At 37.5% G+C, this 24981-nt stretch overlaps 1 protein-coding gene across 2 annotated transcripts in view; it reads left to right on the plus strand.

The window, feature by feature from the left end:
* LOC123774610 (serine/arginine repetitive matrix protein 2) overlaps window positions 1-23259 on the plus strand; it is a 62958-nt gene extending 39699 nt beyond the window's left edge. For both annotated transcript variants that reach the window (XM_045769071.2, XM_069321976.1), the window contains 3 exons: window positions 3456-3533; window positions 3776-3991; window positions 20898-23259. In XM_045769071.2, coding sequence (XP_045625027.1) covers window positions 3456-3533; window positions 3776-3966 — 269 coding nt within the window. In that variant the 3' untranslated portion in view covers window positions 3967-3991; window positions 20898-23259. The remainder of the gene's footprint in view (window positions 1-3455; window positions 3534-3775; window positions 3992-20897) is intronic.
* The last annotated feature ends 1722 nt before the right edge of the window (window positions 23260-24981 follow it).

Below are 24981 nucleotides of genomic sequence, written 5' to 3' on the forward strand. Positions count from 1 at the left end.
ATTATTGAGACTGCAAAGACAGCCATATATTGCTCTGAAAAATATATCACTAGCAAATCACCTCTTTACACTGATCTTCGCAAGGTGTCAACTCTCTCAAGTCCTGTGTAACACAATCAAAGGAGGTAGCAACCATTAATTAGGTCAAGTACTTGGGTACTTGCTGTTAACCAATTGGTGAGTCACATTCTAGGGGGGAAACCAGATGGTAAGGCTGGTCAAGAGCTATGGAAAGGGATAACTCTTAGCCTGCTAGTATGAGCCACAAGTCATCTGTTCCTGTACCCACCTCTGTAGAAAAAAGTGTGTGGGGGAGGGGGGGGGTCATGCTTCAGTAATCATTTTGTGGTGTGGGGCCCTAGTCATTTTACATGTCGCTTTGAATTTAACTGTCAGTTTCAGGTTGGTTTCAGAATTATCTTCCCTGGTGCAGATTGTCAGTGACCAACACCCAGCCAGCGTGGTTCGACTCTCTTTGAAATAGGCTACCTTGACGGTTTTGTTGGGACCTTGCCTCTGGCCTAGGCCTCAGTACTGGGTTCATTCACACATCTTGTGCTCTTTGCATGTAGGCTCATTGGGATAATTGAGTGGTAGGGACTGGTTGAATTTTCTTTTTATTTAGTCCGTGGCTTCCCTTGCCATTCCCAGTTGTTTTGGGAATGGGGGTGTTGTGTGTCCACATTTGCTTGTGCTTATTAGGAGGTATTATAGAGAGACTGACATGTGTGGAACCTAATTCTCCTGCGTCCATATTTTTCTTGATTGTGCCTTGGTGTATTTTGAGCCCGGGGGCCACCCGTACCATCTTGAATGTACCTATTGGTGGGTACGAGATTATTTTTTACCTGTGTGGAAGACAAGTGTTCAAGGTGGATATCTATCTTCTTAGTGCCTCCTCCTTCTCTATGGCTTATGATACTCTATCTCATTTGTGTACTTTGGTCAAAAGTTTTGAAGTCCCTGGCATTTGCTTTTGTGCAATCTAGAACATCCTTCATTGAAAAAATGTTGAAGACTTACTGCGCAACTCTTTCTCCTGTTTGGGCAAGATGACCTGGTTTTCATAGGGCTGCTCAGCGCTTGCTTGGCTATCCAGCCTCCTCCACTGGTTGCTGCACCAAATCAAATTGTCATCTGATAACATCTCTGGTTCACCAGCTCCGGTATATTGCATGGCGCTTTCTATGGTAAATTCTATTGCTTTAGTTAGGTATTGAGTTTTTTCCCATAGGTGAGTGCTTGTGGATCATACCTCCTTTATTAACCCTTTGCACGGCCTGGTGTGTGTGCCCCAGCCCACCCTAAGGTCTGCCTGGTGTTTCCCATGAGCGAGTACCCACACTAAAATGCGTATACTCTTTTCAGTTTTCCCACCTCAATTTTCATGCTACATCATTCATTTTGTTCTCAAATTGTTTGCAATAGAATTCTCTAAAGGGATATGTGAATATAAGGGAAAAAAATCCCAGACGTACTACCCGTAGCAAACCAGGAAATCCGTCGAGAGTTACCCGTGAATGAGCTCCCATCCACACACCTGCACTAAAATGTGTATACTCTTTTTGGTTTTCTCACCTCAATTTCCAAGCTATGTTGTTCATTTTGGTATCAAATTGTTTGCAATAGAATTCTCTAAAGGAATATACTGTATAGGCATATAAGGTCAAATGGCCCAGTGCGCCTCCCACAGCACACCCAAAGTTTGGCCGAATTTTACCCATGAGTGCACACCCATCACCTGCACTTAAATACAGTATTTGTACTCATTCCAGTTTTGCCAACACAGTTTCCATGCTACATCGTTCATTTTGATATCAAATTGTTCGCAATCGAAAGACGCACATTTTAAAACAAGTCACATAATGATCAGAGTAAAAATGGAGTTTTAACATAGGTTTTTTTTTTTTTTTTCTTTTTTTTTACATGCATCCCTGCTGGACATTCGTTGAGTTATTTATAGGTGCCATATCCATCCCAATTCACTGAAAATGTGAATTATACTACTTTGTTCTTCATAGAGCATCAAATCAGACAAGCAGGAGAATTCCATAATTCTAAGTAAATAAAAATGTTGGTTTTGTGTGTTAATTTTGGGTAGATCGGGAACAAATCCTTCATTTAGAGCAATTTTTTGTTTCTTTTCTCCTTGTTTTTCTTCTTCTTCACAAATGGGTATAGAAATAGACAACTTGTGAGTCCTGTTAGCACGCTTAGAACTTTCTTTCCCATAGGTCATGGTAGGTCACTTAGTTTTCCCTGGATTATGACCTGCTAATCAGTTAACAGCCGGGTACCTAATTACTAACGGATGGACATACCTGCTTGATGGAGTTCTACTCCCAAGCCCGGCCCGAGGCCAGGCTTGACTTGAGAGTTTGGTCCACCAGGCTGTTGCTTGGAGCGGCCCGCAGGCCCACATACCCATCACAACCTGGTTAGTCCAGCACTCCTTGAAGAAAACGATCTAGTTTTCTCTTGAAGATGTCCACGGTTGTTCCGACAATATTTCTGATGCTCGCTGGTAGAACGTTGAACAACCGCGGACCTTTGATGTTTATGCAGTGTTCTCTGATTGTGCCTATGGCACCTCTGTTCTTCACTGGTTCTATTCTGCATTTTCTTCCATATCGTTCACTCCAGTACGTTTTTATTTTACTGTGCAGGTTTGGGACCTGTCCCTCCAGTATTTTCCATGTGTATATTATTTGGCATCTCACTCGTCTACATAGGCAAACAGTTGAGGACTGTCACCCTAAACAATCCTGCCTGGCCAGGACTTGAACCTAGATCAAATGACTCGTGAGGAGCAAGACGAGTGTGTTACCACTGTGCCACCTGGGACTGTGGGAACTCTGGTTCTGAACAGCTTTACGGAATGCATACTGTTCATAAGTTGGGGACTGGCTGTAGTTGTATCATTATCCCGTAATTTTTTTTTTTTTTTTTTTTTTTTGTATTATGAATTAATATGGGATGGGTTTGTGTGCAAATAAACTAACGCTATTAAGGTTATGCTAATTTTGCATCTTGAAATGGATAAATTTAATAATCTAGAAATCACTGGGTCTCAATTCAGGATTCAAGATATTCCACTTCATCTGTTTATTGTTCAGCAAAAATTTATTTGAGTTTTGTGTAAGTAATTTCTTCATATTCACTTCATGTAATTTGATAAGACTTGATCAAGACTTGTGTGGGTCTCCTGTTGTGCGTACTTTCTTATTTCCATAACTGCAAGAGGAAGTCTTATTTAAACATTCTTTTAGCTTTTTGCATTTCTTTTATGTATCATTTTTTAATAGTGATGGAGTGTGTAGTTTGTATGATTGTTGCCGAATAACCAACATATGGTAGAGCAAGAACATAGTATGATTACGTTTTTGGGCTTATAAAGAGATGCTCACATTGGGATAGTCATAACTTTTATGGTAACACATGTCTCTCTCTCACAGAAGGGAAGCCTTTGCTTGTCACTGTTGGATCTGGCGAGGATCGTCAAGTCACCTCAGGCAATGTCCCAGAGAACCAGAGTAAGTCTCTTCAAATAAAGTATATTAAAATTTGAAAAATGTTGGAAAGTTTACCTACAAATTAAGTTAAACTGTTTTTGCACATTGTAACTTGATGCTGGATCATGAATGAGAATCAAGTTTTAACCCTAAACCGACTCGGTTAATTAAATGCACAAGAGGTGATTGCAGGTAGCAATTGGAATCGTTTCAAGGGTTATTAAGGAAATTATTGTAAGTAATGTTGAATGTTTCCATTGTAGTTGATGATGGAAAGTCTTCACACCGCTTGTCTGTCCACCTTCGCCTTGGGCCAGCTAAGGCACCATGGGAAGACAACAAGTCTGGCAACACACATGCAAGTAGTAGTGGCGGCAGCAGACACAAGAGACGTGACAAATCCAAGGGTCAGCACAGTGGGGGAACTGTCAACAGAGTGAAGCTGAGGCGATGATCATTTCAGTCTGCCTGGGATGCAGGTAACGCACACATCTCGTTGCTCCTGCTGCTGCACTGGCTCAACTTGGTGTGGAGAGGTCTGGGCTGTTTATCTGATTCCAGGCTTGCTGTGATGGCTGCAAACTTCATTCAAATAGTTGTTGCTGACAGGGTTGTAGTTGAACAGTTGTCATAACTTGTGTGATGTAAGGAAAGAGCTAAACCTTAGCTTGAGCTTGCACAAAGTAATGTTAACCTGTACATGACTTGCAGGGAAGTTATACCATCATAAGGTACTGTTAAAATTTGATTTCCACGTTCCTCTGGCAATTTTAATTATATAAAGTAATACAGGTTACAGTAAACATTTTATTTGAGTTTTTTGTGAGGATTTTTTTTATCAATAATGTAAATATCTGTGATAATTAACTGTGGTAGGTTAACAATTGCCGTTTCAGTCTGATAAAGTAAATTTGATGGAAATACCTAATTAATATTGACTAAGAATTGCTAATTTGAAATATTGTGTATTTGACTATCGTTGAACTTCCTAGGAAAGGTATGGAGCCATTTCTCAGATATATCAGAATAGATTTTTGAGAGGTTTTATTAGGTCTAACAGTTGTAGCATGCTGTTGTAGTTTCCTAATTATTAAATTTATATTTTCTATTGCAGGCATTCCTTAATATTTATTTTTCAGGGAAATTTTAATTCATCTAAAATTGGCCTAAAGTATGTGCAAATTTTTAATTTGCACATCTTGAAGTTGACCTTAAATCACTGAAATGGGCTTTTGAAAAAATAGTGTTGAAAATTTGAGTTGAAATTGTTTTGAGTGGGGGTGTGAGAACCAGAGTTAGAGGAAAGTAAGAAAAGATACAAGCAAAAAATATGAGAATGATATTTTAGATGAACATTATTATTATAAAGTGCTAAAAGAAGGCTGCAATAAAAAATAAACGACTCCATCTAAAAAAATACACATTGTGATCTGCCATCGCTTAAAGAATTGCTGGAAATTTTCATCGTTTAAACATGCCCTGTGTTGATGCAGGAATGATTGGGGAAAAATATAATTATTAGCAAGATATTTAAATATTCCCGTGAAAAGTATGTACTGGAAATACATGTTGAAAAGTGAATTTTTAGGAAACAGTCCAAAGATGCCTAGGATACAGCTGGCTTACAATAAGGAGCACATTGAAAGGAAAACTGTTCCCTTACGTTGTTACTACGGTCACCTGTTGGTTGATGATGTCACTGAGGAGTAACATTTTGTTGGGGGGGGGGGTGTTCAGTGTGCAGGTATGAAGTGCACTTCTCATCTATATTCATAACACAAAATGTCGTTTCAGGGTTATTGTTATTTGTTGATGAAGACCTTGAAGCCACACTGTATACTGATTTTAAAGCTCATAGATGTTTATTTTGAATTGTCAATGTCTTGTAGTATTAATTTGTATTCAAATTCGTATTTATTATTGTTATTATATAAGAAATATTTATTAAGAATTATTTTTATATTTAAAGCATGGTTGATGCTTTTAGATATGTGTATGTTGTGATATGTACAACGCTCTAGTCATACCAGAGCCAAAAGGCAAAACTGGGACTTCCATGTACAGTAAGTGTATTATCTAGTCAGGGCATCATGGGACACCGGATAACCGATTTGTTCTTGAGTGGGTTACTCTCCTCGGCTACATTCATCATTACTGTTTGTGTACTTGTGTTTTACACAGCCACTGACCCAATGTACAAATTTGGTTTGCTTTGCAAATATTCGTGCATGTAAACAGCTCTAAGCTGATTTGAGTTTTCTTAGTAATTGACTAAGAAGAACATTTGGACCTTCTCACTGAAGAATTAGTTTATCTTACTCTCATGGAATTATTATATATTTTATGCAGTGGAATCTAAATTTCCAAAATTACTGCATTAAAGTACGTTATACACTGATATAATCTTGATATTGAACATAGTTTTTCAATTACAGAGGAGCCTCGATTAACGAATTCAATCCGTTCCGGCACTGAGCTCATCACGTGAAACGCTCATCTTTCGAAACGAATTTCTCCATTTAAATTACAGTAATGGAAATCAAATTTATCCGTTCCACCACCGAAAAACATCAATATGATATTTGATTTTTTAAATAATGTAGCAGCCTACCTGACATACGCTGAACGAACCTTTACGACATTTTTTCTTTTTTTTTTTTTCAAATTTTTTATATTATATTTTTTTTATAGGAAATGGAGCAGTCTACCTGACATACACTGAACGAAGTTTGTCGTTCAGTGTATGTCACTTTGTCACTTTTTGTGACATTTTTTTCAAAATTTTTCAAATTTTTCATTTTTTATAGAAAATGGAACAGCCTGCCTGACATTCTGAACGAACCTTTTGACATTTGTTCTTTTCAATGTTTTTCAACATTACAGCAGTCACCCCTTTACATCCCTGCATCATTAGCATCTTTTTAAAAAAATAATAATTGATTTCTGTTGTCAGAGGCTTTTTAAAATTTGCAAGAACCAGCAGGAACACTAGGAAGCACCACAATTGATTGTGGTGTTGACTAGAGCAGTGGTACGTGAACAAGGGGACACAGGTGGAAACTGAGTACCCAGATGAGCCACAGGGACGTTAGAAAGAACTTTTCCAGTGTCAGAGTAGTTAACAGGTGGAATGCATTAGGCAGTGATATGGTGGAGGCTGACTCCATCCACAGTTTCAAATGTAGATATGATAGAGCCCAGTAGGCTCAGGAAGCTGTACATCAGTTAATTGACGGTTGAGAGACAGGACCAAAGAGCCAAAGCTCAACCCCCGCAAGCACAAATAGGTGAGTACAGTACATGGGTTTTCTCATTAATGGAGCGGAAGCTTGTCAATCGAGACAAATTTTCGGTGAGTGGCTCGCTCGTTACTCGAAATGCTCATAGATGGAGCTGCTCGTCACTCGAGGTTCCACTGTATCTTACATATGATTAATTAAGGTCTAGTCATTATAGCCATATCTATATACTGTACAATTAATTCATAATTGTTACGATTTCTTTTAGCCTTGTACCTGGTACAGACACCAATCCTATTTATATCCACCCAAACTCCTTTCATGTGTATAATATACACTTTAAACAATCCAGTGATCATGCTTCTATTATGTTAACCAGTAATTTGTTCCATAAATCAGTGATATCCTCTCTTATCAAGTAAGGATTAAGGCTTTAATTTATAATGTTTTTCCTTTTACTGAGGAAGTGAGGAAATATCAGTATTCACTTTGCTGGCTCTGGAATAGTATATTTGCCTATTTCATGGTAGTGCACCACCATGCCCAGATAATTAATTTCTGTGGGGAGCCCAATCTGCTCCCTTAAGCAATCCGAACTGATATGTGCTATATTAGTTTGGGATCATCAGTCACAGGAGTTCTTATGCCTACTGATGACCCTGAACCAGAACCTGGTTCCGTCAGAGAGGTGCAGTGAGCAATGGCCTATGAGCACTTTACATTTAAAGTACTATATGTCATAATTGCCATCGACTGGGAAAGGACCCAGAAAGATACGTGAATCAAAAAAGACCACTGTCTGGTTACATTATGCAATCTACATCTGAAAAGATCAACAAGCAACACTTTGTGCAACTAACACTGATTTGGGGGCCTGATAGGCGAGTGGACAGCGCTCTGGACTCGTAATCCTAGGGTCTGGGTTCAATCCCCGGTGATGGCAGAAACAAATGGGCAGTTTCTTTCACCCTGCACATTCCCTTCCCGGCTTGGTGCCTTCTTTTGATAATAAATTAAATTCTTTCACCTTGATGACCCCTGTTATCTAGCAGTTAATAGGTACCTGGGAGTTAGACAACTGTTTTGGGCTGCTTCCTGAGGTATGTGTGTGTATGAAAAAAAATGTGTTGATTGATTGAAAGTTGAGAGGCAAGCCAAAAGAGCAGAGCTTAACCCTAGGAAGCAAAATTAGGTGAATACACCCCTGCTTGTTAGTGTTACAACTCCCAATAAGAGGTGTAACAACCCCCTTCCTGCTCTCCTTCATGAGAACTGAAGCATGGGGAGCGTCATGCTCTCCTCCGGCACCAGGGGATCTGTTCATTTGGTCCAGATGGTCGTTTTGTTCATTTGCTGCCATTTCCTTCATTTCTGGCTTAGAATGAGATGGCTGGCTTCCAGAGGGGTCCATTGGTTGAGGATGCTTGGTTGGTTAGGCTGGGGTGTCATGTGTTGTTTCCGGTGGCAGCCTTACACCACTACCTGCGGGCCATTGGTTCTATACCGGTGGACGCTCTCTGGGTGGATCCAGTTTCCTTGGTTCCCTGTTCCAGACCTCGTGTCACCCAGGTTTTCCGCAGTGTCATAAAGTCTAGCCATCGTGCGGTCTACCCTCGTGCCCATGATGTTAGGAAGTATACTGCTCTTGCAGCTGTTTCTTGCAACATGTCTTAGGTCGACATTCAGGCATGGAGGTTTTGGAGGTCGCACAGAGTCCTGGCCATCAGGTGTCTTGTGAACGATCCAGTTCCTTCCCGGCCGTGTGGGGCTTTGGGGCACCTGTTGCGGCCGTCTGTCTCTTCCTCGTCTTGAGACCTGCTGTGTTGCCGCCTCCCGGGCAAGTCCCTCCTTTTACTTTGGGTAGTTAGCTTCAGGGAACCGACGAAGCTAACTACCCACAGAAAACCAGAAACTCCATTTTCTGGGTGAGCCCCAGAGGCTCCCTAATAAACCCCCCTCTGGTCGGTGTTTTTTAAACGTTCAAGAACTGGAGTGGTGGGCTGCAGGCTCTCCTAGGGGAAGGGGACGGGGTAACACTGACGAGCAGAAGTGCTAGTCGCACGAAGGGTTGCTTGTTTGTTTTTCTTTCTAGTAGAGTTATTTTGATCTTTTTGGATGTTGATTGCACAGGTCAACCAGACAATGGCCTGTTTTGATTCACCTACCTTTCTTGGTCCTACCCCAGTCAGTGGCAATTATGACATACAGTACTTAAGTGTTCGTAGGTCATTGCTCCCTGCACTTCTCTGAGGGGACCAGGTTCTGGCTCGTTGTTCCCGGTAGGCATAAGAACTCCTGTGACTGATGACCCCAAACTAATATAGCATATACCAGTTCGGATAGCTTCAGGAAGCCTCCGGGGCTTGCCCAGAAAATGGCGTTTCTCTACATTCAACACTGGGTTTTTTCTTCCCTTATATGGACAATTGTTTATGGAATAAAATACAGTAAATACACAGAGGACATTAAATAGATAGGCACTTTTTGAGAAAGAAAAAACAGGGCATTTTTAAAGCATTAAATGAGGGAAAGTCTGGAGGGTTTGTAGTCTACACAGGCATGGTGTGGAGCGTGGCCTGTGTGGGGCACACCTAGGTACTCACTTGTGTTTACAAGGACTGAACACGGTACACAAAATTTCAGAAACATGTCTCCTGAATTGACAATTTTATGATAGAAATACATTCCTGGAGATAATAGTAATGATAAAAGAGATTTAAGCCCACTTATCAGTTTATAATTTAAATTTATCTCATCTTCAAGATTTCAAGTCTGCTTTCATGAATCCTCTGTAGTTTGACAGTGGTATACTGTACTGTAGGCAGTGTAAGTATCATTAGGAGCATAATTACAACATGGCTTTTATACTAATTAATGTCTCATTACAACTTAGGAATAAATGGAACTGCAGAAGGCCCATTGGCCCACATGAGGCAGCTCCTATGTTTATCCGCTCATTCATTTATATACATGTCTAACCTATTCTTCAAATGCTCCAACAATCCAGCATCTGTTACGTTACCTGGTAATTTATTTTATTAATCGGTAACTATTTCCAAACCAATATTAGAAAACATGATCTACATATTTACACACATTGCAAAATGTCATCAGCTAGGCATATTGTGTAGAGTAATTAAAAACAGATATAGATATGTTCCTTTGACAGTACTGTATTCAAAGAATGTCCCATATTCCTCAGTTTGTCATCTAAAGAATTTATTTGTTGATAGCTATTCAAACCAAGAGGCAAAGATGCGAGAGAAGTGCAAGTGTTGCAAATGGAAATAGCCAAGCTATTACTCCACGGTTGATACCATTAGCTGTATCACCCTCGTGAATGGTGGTGCATTGTCCGAAGGTGATCTTTGTTCCTACATACATAAACTTGCTTATGAATGTATGTATGCCTTAATATACATGTAAATTTTTTGGATTATAATATGTTAGAGATATGTTCATATATATATATATATAATTTTTTCTGTCTGGATATTTTATTCGTGTCGAGAATTTTCCACAATTTTTCTTAATTGCTTCTTACTCAGTAAATGTAATAGTTTTTTTTTATACTTTTTAGAAAAGACCACCACTGCTTTATTATATAGTAAATTTAACCTATATGGCAGTCACTAATATCATAACTTCGGGCAAGTCTGGGCAAACCATGTTGATGTAACATTGGGTTGATATTAATATTAATAACATCAATCTTACGTTGATTTAATGTTACTCAAACATATTTTGCCTGCTGGGTAATAGCTTATGAGGATAATAACTTACAAACGCCTATTAAGGAAAGATGTAACGAACGCCTATTAAGGGAAGATGTAAAACATTGAACTACACGATACTAAGAAGTTGACATGCTAGTAACTAATACATATCTATGTCTAGGTGTTCCAATTCCATGTTTTGTAAGTAATGTGTGGTAGGTATGGTGTATGTAGGTGTAATATTCAGTGCTCGCCTAGTTAGGACCTTTTGCGTTGGTACAAGTGCTCTGTAATACTGACTTGAAGCTCAGCAGGATGACCACCGAGTAAAAAAAAGTAAAGGTATATTCCCTCTTAAGCAAATTAAAAGCCTTCATGGACTGCACTTTTATAGATGAATTTTTTCAATTTACCTGGGACAAAGGATTTGTATCGATTCAAATTTTGTGTTGTATGCTAAAAAGTTATATTGGTAAAGTGTAGAAATTTACCCCTTGAATCAGGAAGAGATATTGGAAGTATATAATATATATACAGTACATTATTAACTCTTGTGGAATTATATCCCTATGGCGTACAAATATGCAATGGTGTTTGTATAAAAAAGAAGTGATATCTCTCTCATTAACCCTCAAACTGTGCATGCTATGTTTGTGCCAGCTTTGACATGTGTGAGAACAAAGTTGTTCCAAACCAAAACAAAACAAAATTATCTTCTAGTATTGTTAATTATCATCCCCTGAGCATGAATGTCTTAAGTAAAAAGACAACTCCTGCATATGTAGAGGCAACTCAGAGTTGCATGGATTTAGTTGCCGAGTCACGCGGTGATACAGTCTCGTTGGGACTTTGCTCGCTTTCCTTTAGGTCGCAGGTAGTCGATTTTGTGCAATGACGTATGGTCCTTGCAAGCCAATCTGTTAGGTACAGTGTTTCAATACTGGACTGTGTGTGGCTCTACCAACCTGATGCAATGTCAGTGTTGTGAATTTATCCAATAATTGTGGTATACCTGAACACACAAAACCTGCACACTGATGTTCTCTGTTCAGTTTTCACTGAACCTGTTATAGGCATTGAGTATGTGTGTGTCACTTTCACACAGGACACTACAAACAAACTTCTGCGATCTTCTATCACGGTCAGTCCTTCCTCCATACAGCACTCAAGGTTCATTCCCTGAGCCTTTCTTCTGAGGTACTCACGCTGGTGAGTCCACTTTTCTCAGCAATTCCCAGGCCAGTCCTCCACAGTATGAACAGTGTCTAAACACTACCTTGAAACTCCAGCAACACGCTGGCTGGCTTCCTCTAAAGGATTCACCTCCAAGAAGCCTTAACTTAGAGGACAGACAGATGCTAATTCCATCTATTAACACAACTGGGCCACCCCGGAATATGTTGTTCCAATCACCAATAGCTCGCTGGCTGCCACATACAATGCACTGTCTCCAATGACCAGGCCCTACTTGTTCCCACTGAAACAAGTCTTGGGTTCAGGATCGCCCTTGCTGGACACTCCTGGTGGACTGCATTTTGGCGTCTAATGTACCGCCCACATCACTTCTGAGGATAAAATATTGTATAGTAAGAAGGAAACTACACAAGTGTCAGTAAGATCACAGCCTTCCACCAGGGAACAGAAAATGGGGTCAGGTGCAGTCAGCAGTGGAGTTAACAACATCACCATCTTCTATATCATTATCCTCAAAATGTATACATCTGAGAAGCAGAAATCTGCCTTACAGCAGCATTTGCAGCGTGAATTTACTGAACACGGGGTTGGTAGGACAGCATCCGTGTTACAATACAGTATTCCTCTGGTACATGATTCTTTGCATGCTCCATTAACATTATTAATAGAGCATTTTTCTTATTCTCTGGACTAAGAAGGGCAATCAAGTTACCGAAATTCATGGTAAAGAAACTTGATTAATTATTGAATGGTTTATTCTTTATTCTTGCTTTTTGGAGAAGGTTGTATTGTGTATTGGGGCTGTTCTTAAGTATTAAATCGGCAAGAAAGCAAACGTGGTATACCAATTTACATGCCCCAATGAAGGCTGTCACCTTCGATTTACACATTGATATGACCACCTCAAAGCTTTCGAGAAGACTGACCTACCATCTACAAGCTGGTGCCCCTAGAAACCATATGCAAAGTGTACATAACACAACACACTCACTAGGAACATACTGGTAGATAATACAATCCTGGCATCCATCACCGACCAGAGAAGACTGCAAATCCTGGAATCAAGTCTCATAAAGGAAAAAAGCCCACCCTAGGTATACAGAGTAATGACTTTAATACCTTGCTTATGCTCAAATCCAGACATCGCGAAACAACACTGGATGACAACATCTCTTCCGAATTCTCCCTGCCCACTGCCTTACCCAATGTTTGATTGGCATCCAGCCCCATTTTTTCCCAATTTCTTTACCTATGTTTGATTACTTCACCTTTCTCTATACAACTTCATCTCTTTCACATGTATATTTAAGATAAATTTGCACGTTGTATATTCATTCCTTACCTGAAGATGTTCCAGTGTTGAACAAAGCATTGTAGCAAAATAGACACTTGAATAATTAGTCATTCTAATGAATTTTGATAACGTGATTGGGTGCTCTTCTTAATCCCGAGATTAAGAAAATACTGTAGTTAGAAACAGAAAGCTTATACCATAGTATCAACAATCTTGAGATGATTTCGGAGCTTTAGTGTCCCCACGGCCCGGTCCTCGACCTGGCCTCCACCCCCAGGAAGCAGCCCGTGACAGCTGACTAACACCCAGGTACCTATTTTACTGCTAGGTAACAGGGGCATAGGGTGAAAGAAACTCTGCCCATTGTTTCTCGCCGGCGCCCAGGATCGAACCCGGGACCACAGGATCACAAGTCCAGCGTGCTGTCCGCTCGGCCGACTGGCTCCCTGCAATGCCAGCCAGCCAGCAATGCGGTCATATTTAACCTAATATATGTAATAAACATTCAGTAATCATATATAATACACATGTATATACATATATATATACTCATACATGTATATACATATATATATACTCATACATACTCTGTTTTTACTTATCCTCCATTCCCCAGGCTCAAAGCTGGGAATCTGATTTCCTCAGGGGGGGCCTGACAGCTGAGTGACCAGCACTTCGGATGGTTAGTCCAGAGGTTCCAGGTTTGATCTGCAGTGGAGGTCGGAAACAAATGGGTAGTTTCTTTCACCCTGATGCACCTGTTACCTAGCAGGAAAGTACATACCTGGGAGTTAGACAGCTGGTACGGGCTGCTTCCTGGGGGTGTGTAACAAAAAGGGAGTCCTGGTCAAGGATTGGGTCGCAGGGACGCTAAGTGTCCCTGAAATTATCTCAAGATAACCACGAGATAGGCCTTCTGTGGGTGCTGTTCCCCACCATGTGTGTTGTGTAATTCTTGGTAGAGTTTCCTGTGCCAATGTGTCCCAGTTTTTCTGGTGATCTCTGTGTTGTGCTTTTGGTGCTGAATTCCAGGCCTGATAAAATCTGGCCTTGATCTTCAGTGCTGTAATTTCCCAAGTGTAATTAAGTTGTGAACTCATACTGCTGTTTTCTGTTATGTTACAGTAAATTGTAATAGGTACAATGGGTGGACCATTATCATGTCCCAAATAGCATCCTATCACAAATTTTTCTCATGTACACACAATACCACATTTTGTGATGGATCATGAATTTTACTCATGTGCACACACACACTACCACAGTTTATGATTGATGCTACATCATGCTTTTCTGTATTGTCCTGATATACAGTAATGTGCCTATGTGATGCCGAGGTCGTACTTGCACTCTTAGCTTGGAGTGACTACAACTGGTTAACACCACTCTGTTCTGAAGCTGGGTAAGGATTTGATGTCTTTTGAACTGGCTTAATTTCAAAGGTCACACTTCCTCATCAAACGGCCAAAACACTGCAAATGGAGTACTGTAGTAGTCTTCTGGGGACTGTGTGAGCTCTCCACACAGATTTTGGCCAGTCTAAACCTTGAATCCTGGCATAGCCCTCCTGGTTAGCCCTGATTTGCAATGGCTCTACTTATCTGCTGTTGTAGCAGTTTTTCCCGAGCACTTCTCCAACATCTTCATCATTGAACGACTCGTTTCACAATTATCTCTGCACATATTTCTTATGTGTACAGCTGCCTTGTCTACTTGTCACTGTTGTTTGTATAAAGATGTTATTTTTTAATTTATATATATATATATATATATATATATATATATATATATATATATATATATATATACACACACACACACGAGAACACACACGAACACACGAACACGAGAGTTCTTACATTCTTGTAAAGCCACTAGTGTGCATAGTGTTTTGGGCTGGTCCTTAGTTTTAATTTTCCCTGGAATATGACCCCCCCACATTGTTTAACAACCAGGTAAACAGTACCTAGTCAATCCTCCTCGTCCAGGATACGAACCCCAGCCCGTCCTCCGAATAGACAGTACATTTTAATACTAAATGTAATAAGTGCAATCCTTACTATCGGCATAGTACAAAAATACGCTTAATTGCCAGCATCGCACCAAAATATTGTGAATATTAGAGTTTACATGAAAAGCTGTACGGTATACAAAACCCACGACCTAACCTAACCTTGGGAGTGTAGGAAGACAAGCATGTAAATATCATTTATTGCTTCTTAATTACAATTAGTATTTAACCTATAGCTATAGTGATATTATAATTTTATGAAACTAATGAAACAAAACTAAAGTGTTTCAATAAATTATAAAGTGTACTCGAGATATTTTCAAATTTTGTATGAAATCTCTATTGTTTAATATAACTGAAAAGAAATTCTTTATATTTAAAACTTGTGTATAATAGAATTGAATACGAAAACTTCAACCTAAAAAATTTGAGCGTATTAACAGAAAATGAGAATATATGGGGAGGTAAATGTAACAGCACAATTAAGTGTATTTATGTACTATGCAGACAGTCAGGAATATACTTGTTACATTTAGTATTAAGACGTATTGTCCATTCAGAGGAAGGGTTGCGAACCCAGGCTAAATTGATTGCAAAGCGTGGGGTGAGTGCCTTACCACTGTGCCACTGGCTTCTGTTTACATTACTTAGACACATGTATTTTGCTTTTTATTGCTTTGTCCGGTATGTAGGCTGTGTCCACTCGTTTCTCAGCTGTGTGCTTGAGGGTTCCATAATGCATGCCATAATGTGTGCTCAGATGTTCTCAAACTCAGCTTTTCCCAGATATTTCCAGATGGGATGCCTATATGTTATTGGATAATGCCTGGCTATGCCCATGTGTGGTCGAGTGCATTTAAGTATTTATTATTTGTATCTGCAGAATCGAGCTCTTAGCTCTTGGACCCCTGCCTTTCTAACCAATGTATTTTTCCTCTTATGTCTACTACATATATTTCTCTTAGACACACACACCGCCAGGAAGGAACCTGTAGCAGCTGTCTAACTCCCAGGTACTTATTTACTGCTTGGTAAACAGGAGCAGCATCAGGGTGAAATACACATACATATCCGTACATTCGTATATTTCAAAGTTATCCACATGGAACACCATCATTGACACATCAGTACAACATGTTAGACGAAAAGTAAATAAATAAACTGAGAATGAAAATATATCGACAAAGTTATTCCCGATCGGCACCTCGCCTCATTTCTACAGAAAAACAGGAGTTCTCTGAGCCGCTACAGTTAAACCACAAGAGTTAGAGATTTTTGTGGTTCGTGGATGCTAATTAACAATGTCAAATGAAAAACTAATTTTTTTCAGGACAAACAGGAGTATCAAATTTAACATGTCTGCAGTGCAGGGGTTAAGCCTCATTTGGCCTATTCTGCTATTTTTGTATTTTTAGAAAAGTAAAGTAATTCTCTTGCTCGTGACATAATAGAATGCAGTACAGTATTGCTCATTTTGCCGAGTACAGTATTTGCCTTTTTCATATACAGTTGCATCCTTTGATCCCAGAGAGATACGTAAACAGTGAACTCATATATTTGATGAGAATAGTGCACAAGTCTATATTGTATATCACACCTTGTAACCATTTCTTCCTGAACCACACAATTGGTAATTGTCTAATAGGTATGTTATATGGTGTATTGTTAGCAGATGTGACTTTGAACTTACTACGGTAATTGCATACAATTACACTTTCATTGTTAAAAAATGCATTCCAAAATAAGGTATCACAATGAATAAAATTAGGTGGACATAGATATGTTCACTTGAGAAGTAATGTTTACAATTTTATTTACAATTATTTAAAATTGATAACAACGATCTCTAGTAAAGTTTTAAAATCCATTCTGTCATTTTGTAAGAAGTTTAAGAGTTTTTGGTTGGTCAGGTGTAAAGTAATATCTTTCCAAACAGTTTACTTACAGGATGTTCCCAACAACATGCTGCAAAGGTATCAGCAATCCATGAGCATTGTATAGTACAATATTGTGTATCTCTTTATGGGGTGATATCAGGATTATTTACTTGAAAGCCATACTAGGTTCCAATGTACAATGAAACACTCGCACAGCCCCAAAGGTAATCTAATTTGTTTTGTCCTCAACTGGCTTCTCTCTTTTTTTTTTAAGACTGAAAAATTAATCGTTCAGCATCATTATGGCTGACATATAAGAAATTAATGTTAAAAAGGTGACTGTACTTTATTTTCTTGGTAATAAGTTGTATTAAAATCTGTGATAACAAAGGGGGGGGGCAACATAGGGATATATATACTGATGCAAAGGATTTTATTATGCTAGCTTTTAGAGATTAACAACAGGATATATTGTTCTAATCTTACTGCCTGTATTGTAGTTTTTTTGGTAGTCATTGGCTACAATTATTGTAGACCACAGTGGGTAAAGCCCGAATGGAATATTTTGTAAGAGAGGAGAGGTGTAATCTGGGGTGGCTTGTTTAAAAATAAGAGAGCTTCAAGGACACACTTCCATCATGGTCATCCCCCCAACACAAGTTCCTAGAGGAGTTAACAAGTGATGATATAATTCAACTCAAGAAAGCATACTTAGTGAAATATTTATATGTACATTATGAAGTGCTTTATAGTTTCATTTAGTCACTGAATATTGATACAATGAGTTAAACAAAGTGATATTTAGTGTAAAGATTTCCTAGATACTGAATTATTTCTTAGATATATGATAGGAATTGGCATCAAGGCCTTCCTATATGTACTCAAGCTTAGCCACAATGATGAATGGCTTTATTAAATTAAATGTTAATGTCTTCAGTGCAGGAAATAGTATGTGTAAGGGAGATTTTTTTTTTACTGTACTCTTCCTCATTTGATTGCAATATAAGCTGCAAATTCACCTTCGTTGAAATTCAATTTTTATTGAAAATAACGTGCAGTTTATTAAATAGAACAAAAGATTTGTTATTGCGGTGTGAGACTGTGTTGCTAGTCTTGACAAAACATGCACCCTACCTCATGTAATATATACATGTCTATATTTTTAAGACTATAATGATTGCCCATAACAGTCTCAGGAATAAACGGTGCCAAGTACTATTGTACTGCACTTGTACTTCATGACAATGCTTGTAAACATGTATATGGCTTTCGTAAACATGATACAGTGTTCATGTTAAGCTTTATGAAGATTGTTCATTAAAAGTTGTTAATAATTTGAACATGCTGCATCTTAAAAGAAAAAAAATGAACTACAGTATTTTGTTTAGGTGAAATGATGTATTTGAACCTAAATCTACATAACTTTAAGGAAATCTGTTCCATTTTTTTATATATTTAATATGTTGGACATTTTGTCTGTGTTTTTACAGTATTAAATGTGTTATAAAATGACTTGAAAACTAATACAGTAGTACAAAGCAAACTCTAGTTGAAATATTAGGTGAAAATATAATAAATATATAATATAAATAGATATATATATAAATTGCAAATCACTATAACATGGGTAATAACAGTTAATTTATTTAGACAATTGAAGCCTCAAACCCAGGACCACAAAAGCGGAAGCCTGTAGTCCTACCAACCATAGTACAGTATGAGCACCCACAATAAGGTAGGAGAGACCTCAGAGAGACCTAACTGGTATCCAAATGGGACTTTAAACCTTCTGTTGAGTGCCACTGAGTATGGAGGTGTTTAGGTGACTTATAAATTAATGAATGAATTGTTATTACCATGTGTTTGTGGTTTGCAATTTACATGACTAGGCCACGGGTTACCTACACACCTCCGTACTCGGCGGCACTCTAGGGAAGGCTTGAAAAGTTCCATTTGGATGCCAGTTAGGTCTCTGGGATCCTTCCTTATTGTGAGTGCTCATACTATGGTGGGTATGAATATGGGGGCCTCTGCTTTTGTAGTTCCAGTTTGAGACTCTGATGGTCCAAGTGAAAACAGATATTTATACGGTATATATATTATATAATAGTATTATATAATATATATATATAAAAAATTTTTTTTGTCATTTTTGTATAAACAATAATGCTTATTTTACAAATTGTTGTTAATATTTCAACATTCAGAACATTACATTAAATATTGACTTTTGAGAATGACCAGACATACTTCCTGTGTTTGCAGTAATGTAATTTAGCGATCATTTGAGATCCTATTTTTTCCCCCGAGAAATTTTATATTATGAAATCCCCGTTTTACATTACAATACTTGTTTATGTGATTGTATACATTTGTTTTGCAACTTCTTGCCTGCTCCCCAACTCTGGAAGCTAATCAAGTTCCAGTAAGAGCCCAAATCTTACCATTACTCATGATATTTCTTTGGCATATATCAAAGTTTGTTTTATACATTCGTGTTATAGGTTTATTGTCATTAATCTTGTGCTTCCTTATAGTGATTGGAAATTTTATCCTTTGTGCATAAATTATCGTCATTATGAGGAGAAGACCCCCATGACTGCGCACAGAAAACTATATTGTTCTGGATCTAAAATTTGTGTGACTGCAATTGGCAATTAATCAGTCTGTTGTCATCGGTTTCTCGCTTCATTGTTGTTATAAGGAATTATGTTCGGGGTTGCAGCTGATAAAAAATTTAATTTTGTTGCTAGGGCATAACTACACTAGCACGTTTCATGTACGTAAAGAGGCAGCACTTCTTTGCCAGTGTCGTGAGAGTTTGTACACAGTGTCGAAATTAAGGTTAAGTGTTTTGATAACATTAATGTTTACAAGTTTAGAGTTATATTTTTATACAGACGCATTGTTAACGGGAGTTTCTAGCTGTTAATACCAAGTATTAAAAGAGGAATTGTTTGTATTTTGAAATTCATAGAATTTAAATTCATGTGAAAAATTAATTGAAGATTATTTAAAAAAAAAAGTTGATGTATTAGGCGATTGTGTCGCTGTACTAGCAAATGGTTATACGAGCACTGTAGTAAATTTGCTTCAAAGTTCCATGCCCGCATCTTGGACGAAGAAATTTAATATGAACAAGACAAGCATAAACCATGAGGGGGTTTCTATGATAGTGAAAATGAAAATTACAGTATTTGAGTTGTCTCAAAATTCACTTGGATATACTGTAGTTGTGTTTTCAACTCTACTGATTAAGCGATTTGAGTGCTTTCTCATTCGCCAAAATGTTTAAGCAATTTATGAATGCTTTCTCATTCACCAAAATGTTTAAAGCGTTTACTAATTTGCGAGAGATATCTGACTGATTGATGAATAAGTTTTCAGAAGAGTTTGCAAGTTTTGATATTTATTATTCATAAAAACACTACTGCACTGCAGTAGAATGAACACATAGATCTGATGTTTCAAGATTTTGGCAAAATATATAAAAGTGTAATTTGAATGCCATATTTATTGTAAATGTCTGGTATTGTGTTAAGCCAAGTGTGTGCTGCCTCTGAAGCCTGAACTGTTTGTAATACGACGATGCTTCATTGTTAGGTCGCATGAGCTACTGGCAGTTTGATGATGCCCCATTGTTCAGTCACATTTAATTTTACTCAGACCTAAAATGAATTGACTGAGTTCTTGAAAAATTGAATAAGATACAAGAATGTATTGTTTGATTAAACAATAAATTTATGTGAAATTAATAGCAAAAAGAAAGTACCTGATGTACATACATGCTAATATCCGTAACTTACATGTCGAACCTGTGAACTGAGGTCTAGAATGTAACCGCTACCATATGCCAAGTTTATTGTACAAATTTTTTTTTATATTCATAAACTGTATACTGTTCAGTTATGTCCATAAATTTGTGTAATTCTCATAAAATTACCCCATGTAGATCCATTTTCCTTTGAATGCTCAAGTAATCATTATTTTTTCCCACAGTTGCCTGGAGGCATTAATCACTGACCATACGCATCTGCCATTCTTGTCTTTGCAGTTTCTAGGTTGGCGCGTTGCTAAGAGGCTGCTCCACATGACCTGGGTGGCTCTCACCCCTCTTCTTCTGTACCTGGAACATGTTCTTGCCTCAGTTCTAGAGTATACCAGAACCAGAGCCTCAAGCATGTGCATGCATGTGTGTGCGTGTGTGTGTGTGGTTCTGCCACTTGTTATTAGGTGGATGCAAGCTTGAATATTTAGAGTATTATTTTGTCATGTACTGTATATAATTGTGATAATCATGAGTTGTTCATGTCATGTGATTGATACCAATAGTAATATCTTAAGGATAATCAGGTGTATATTTTGAGTTAATAGCCTGCATATATGTATATTACAGAATGGGATTTCCTAAAGGATTGTAGGAAATTAATTTTGTTTAATATGCTGCTTGGATAGGTGTAAGGCATGTAAGACCTTCACAGCAATACTCAGTAACCAATACAATATTTTATAGCAACTCTGCTACATTCTCTCAAATTATCTTGTGAGATTTTTTACTTTAGTTTGAGCATATCAAAATTATGACAGCCTCACTGATTAACACACACCAGTGATTGCATTGTGTGTGTATTAAATGTAATATGAGAGTATTATTTTGTCAAGTATTAAGAATATCATCTATGAATAATTTGTCAAGAAATGTTACAGGAAAGGGTTTCTTTTTGGTAGTTATGAAATTTTGCTTTCCCTTCTGTAAGGTGTTAAGGAGCACTACCAAATGATTGAACTCATTTGCTAGAATTTTGTACTTGTATATTAGTTGTAAAGTCTCCATTTGCTTATTTTAAAATGCCACCTTTCCAATGTGTGTTTTTTGACAATCCTTTATTTTTCTGGTCATGTATATGTATATATGTGTGTATGAAATTATATATATATATATATATATATATATATATATATATATATATATATATATATATATATATATATATATATATATATATATATATATATATATAATATTACATACAGTTTTTTCTTGTTTTTCTTTGGTAGCATTTGTATGAAAGGTTGTGTAGAGTAATGTGTGAGAACTCTTTATCAGTGCCATGCAAGGGAGATGAGGACAGTATTTACATGTTTCCATTTCCATTATAATAAATCAAGGCATTACTTCATCTATTCATTCCATTTCCATGAATATTGTCATGTTATTCAAAATTAAAACCAAAAAATTAAAATCGGCATCATTTTTCCCTACAGAATTTTTTATTGGTTTCACTCTGGAGAACAGTCATTTTTACGTTAATTTAAAATGTTTATAACAAGGGCACTATGGATGAAATACAAAGAAAATTTGTGTGCTTTTATTATATAAAAAATGTTTTACAGTACTTCAATTTGATCTAAGATGATGAACCATGAATGGGAGGAAGAGTTAGTTGGTGCTGGTTCAGTACAGTATTTCATTTTCAAGCCACTTACATCGTGTTACTGAAGGATGTCAGAGGTCAGGACATGTGTACGAATATTGACCGAGGGCTTTGTGCAATTTATACGTGTATTGTGGCACTCGATCATATACAGTACAGAAGGAATTTGTGTATTTTGCCCACTACACACACACCCACCCCATTAAACACACAAACCCTACCACGTACACCCCAATATACACAGACACCACACACCTGCGCACTAAACACACAAACCCCTCTATATGCCCCAAAATAAATTATATATATATATATATATATATATATATATATATATATATATATATATATATATATATATATATACATACACATATACACACACACACACTGTATTTATATAATCAATATTAATCACTAAATGACCACTGCACCATTCATCGTCTGATGATCAATGGTGCAGTGGTCACGGTACTGTATTATTATATTATATAATACTATATGTACATTATACAACACATACTATACACACATTGTTCTGTACTGTGTAATTAATATTTATCAACTTCTCAGCTTGACTTTTGACACCCTTCTACAGTATTAATTCATATAATATATATATATATATATATATATATATATATATATATATATATATATATATATATATATATATATATATATATATATATATATATATATATATATATATAAAATACAGTACTGTATTATTAAAGGTAAAAAGTTATTTAAATTTTTTAAATTAGTAAAGATACACACAAAGGAAATCATTTATTTTGAGGAAAACAAATGTTGATATATAATCTCTCAATCATCTCATCAATTTGATGTTTATTATATTTAGTTCTTAAATTCATCCATGAAATATCATTCTGTTAATACAAGTTTTAGTTTCTCATTGAATCATCTCGAGTCACACATTTGATAGCATTGTACTTCCACAAATAAATCTATTGTTTAGATGAATGTATTAATTAATCCTTAATAAGTGGTTTTCACCTCTGCTTCTTTGTCCTGAGTCGGATAAGCTTGTAATTTATAATAAAAAAATTTTGCTACCTTCCCAGACATATTGGTATCTCTTTAAATGAGCGTGCGGACACTGCCACTAAGGAAGCTATCCGCACTTGTCCCATCTCCCATAAAGGTATTCTGTATTCCGACTTTTACCCAGTTATTTATTCCTCCATCCTTGCCCATTGGCAGGGTTATTGGTCTTCTATTACTAGTAACAAACTGCTTACTCTTAAGAGTAGTGTGTCCCTGTGGACACACTACGTTTACTTCCTCCTACCACCGTAACCGGCGGTGGGAAACGGCTCTGGCAAGGTTGCGTATTGGTCGTATGCGCTTGACTCAGACACTTAATGGAGCGCCGCCCTGCTCCTTATATTCCTAACTGTATTGTCCCTCTTACAGTTGTGCATATCCTTGTTGAATGTCCTGACTTTCAGGACAAGTGTGTGTCTTGCTTTCCGACCATTCCTCGTGGTCACTTTTCCCGTGATAGAATTCTTGGTGAATCGGATACTTTTGATATCATTCTCCTTATGCGTTTCTGTTCTCTTATTGGCATCCTTAGTGATATTTAGCGTCCTCTGATTATTCCGCACATTTGTTGGTGCTACATAGCCTTCCCGACTTGGTGCCTTCTTAGTTACTTACTGTTGGCAATCTCAAGTTCTCAAGGGGAAGTAATACTGAAATATAATGCAGCTAGCTGACAATTAAAAGAAAAATGTCAAGGACCAGAGAGCAATGCAGTATAACTGTATTTATCCCCTTTGTTTCACATTTTGTTTCTTGACTGGGGGAATGCTCTTCTAATGTGGAGAACAGCCGAGTGCAACAGGAGGGCAGTCAGGATTGGCTTGCAATTCTCCTCTTCTGGCTGGAGGTTACAAGGTCAGACACAGTCGTTCTTCAGGGATTATTGTTATCTGGAAGTTAAACCTTTCCAAAAGCTGATACTTCCAGAGGCAAACACTATTTTGTGTAATAAGGATAAAATGGGAGGTTCACAGTGGTTCAAGGGAATCAATTGGCTTGACTAGGGTCAGTCAGAGAGGAGTGGTCATCTATGTCAGTACATAGATCAGACTCTACAACCATAACCTACATCTGGTACAATGTAATTTGCAACCATTGGAGAAAGATCTTAGCAGTTACTACAGGTATTAACAAATTTCCTACAGTAATATTAAATAGGACCTATCCCTAAGGTCTTCCTCTTGTCACCATAACAGTAAGTGAGAAACATTTCTGGCTAGGTTACAATTTGAAAATGAATCGTGGGCACTTGAAACAATAACATGCTACTTGTGGTAAAGCTGCATTATCCCATTAAGTTACACTTTCCCAATGTAGTTGTAGTTATGTCCCTTGATTAAGTTCTCGATGAATCTGTTAACTTTGGTATTGTTTGTTTGATCTTTTTACTAATTGGCATCCTGTATGATGTATAGAAATTTCTTAATCTATATCTCTCAAATATATGTTTGTTCAAGATTGGAGTTCAAACACTTGGGACTTGCTTCCACTCTGCTTGGTAGGGTGGAGACAGTCATAAGCGGGTCCAGTGATTCATTATATTTTCTGAACTAGCCTGCTTTATCCTCTTGAGAGTTCACAGTAGAAGACCCTGCTGGCATGCACTATCAAATGACTCATCAACTTGCATAA

The sequence above is a fragment of the Procambarus clarkii genome, chromosome 10, assembly GCF_040958095.1.
Source record: "Procambarus clarkii isolate CNS0578487 chromosome 10, FALCON_Pclarkii_2.0, whole genome shotgun sequence".
In the NCBI taxonomy this organism is placed as follows: domain Eukaryota; kingdom Metazoa; phylum Arthropoda; class Malacostraca; order Decapoda; family Cambaridae; genus Procambarus; species Procambarus clarkii.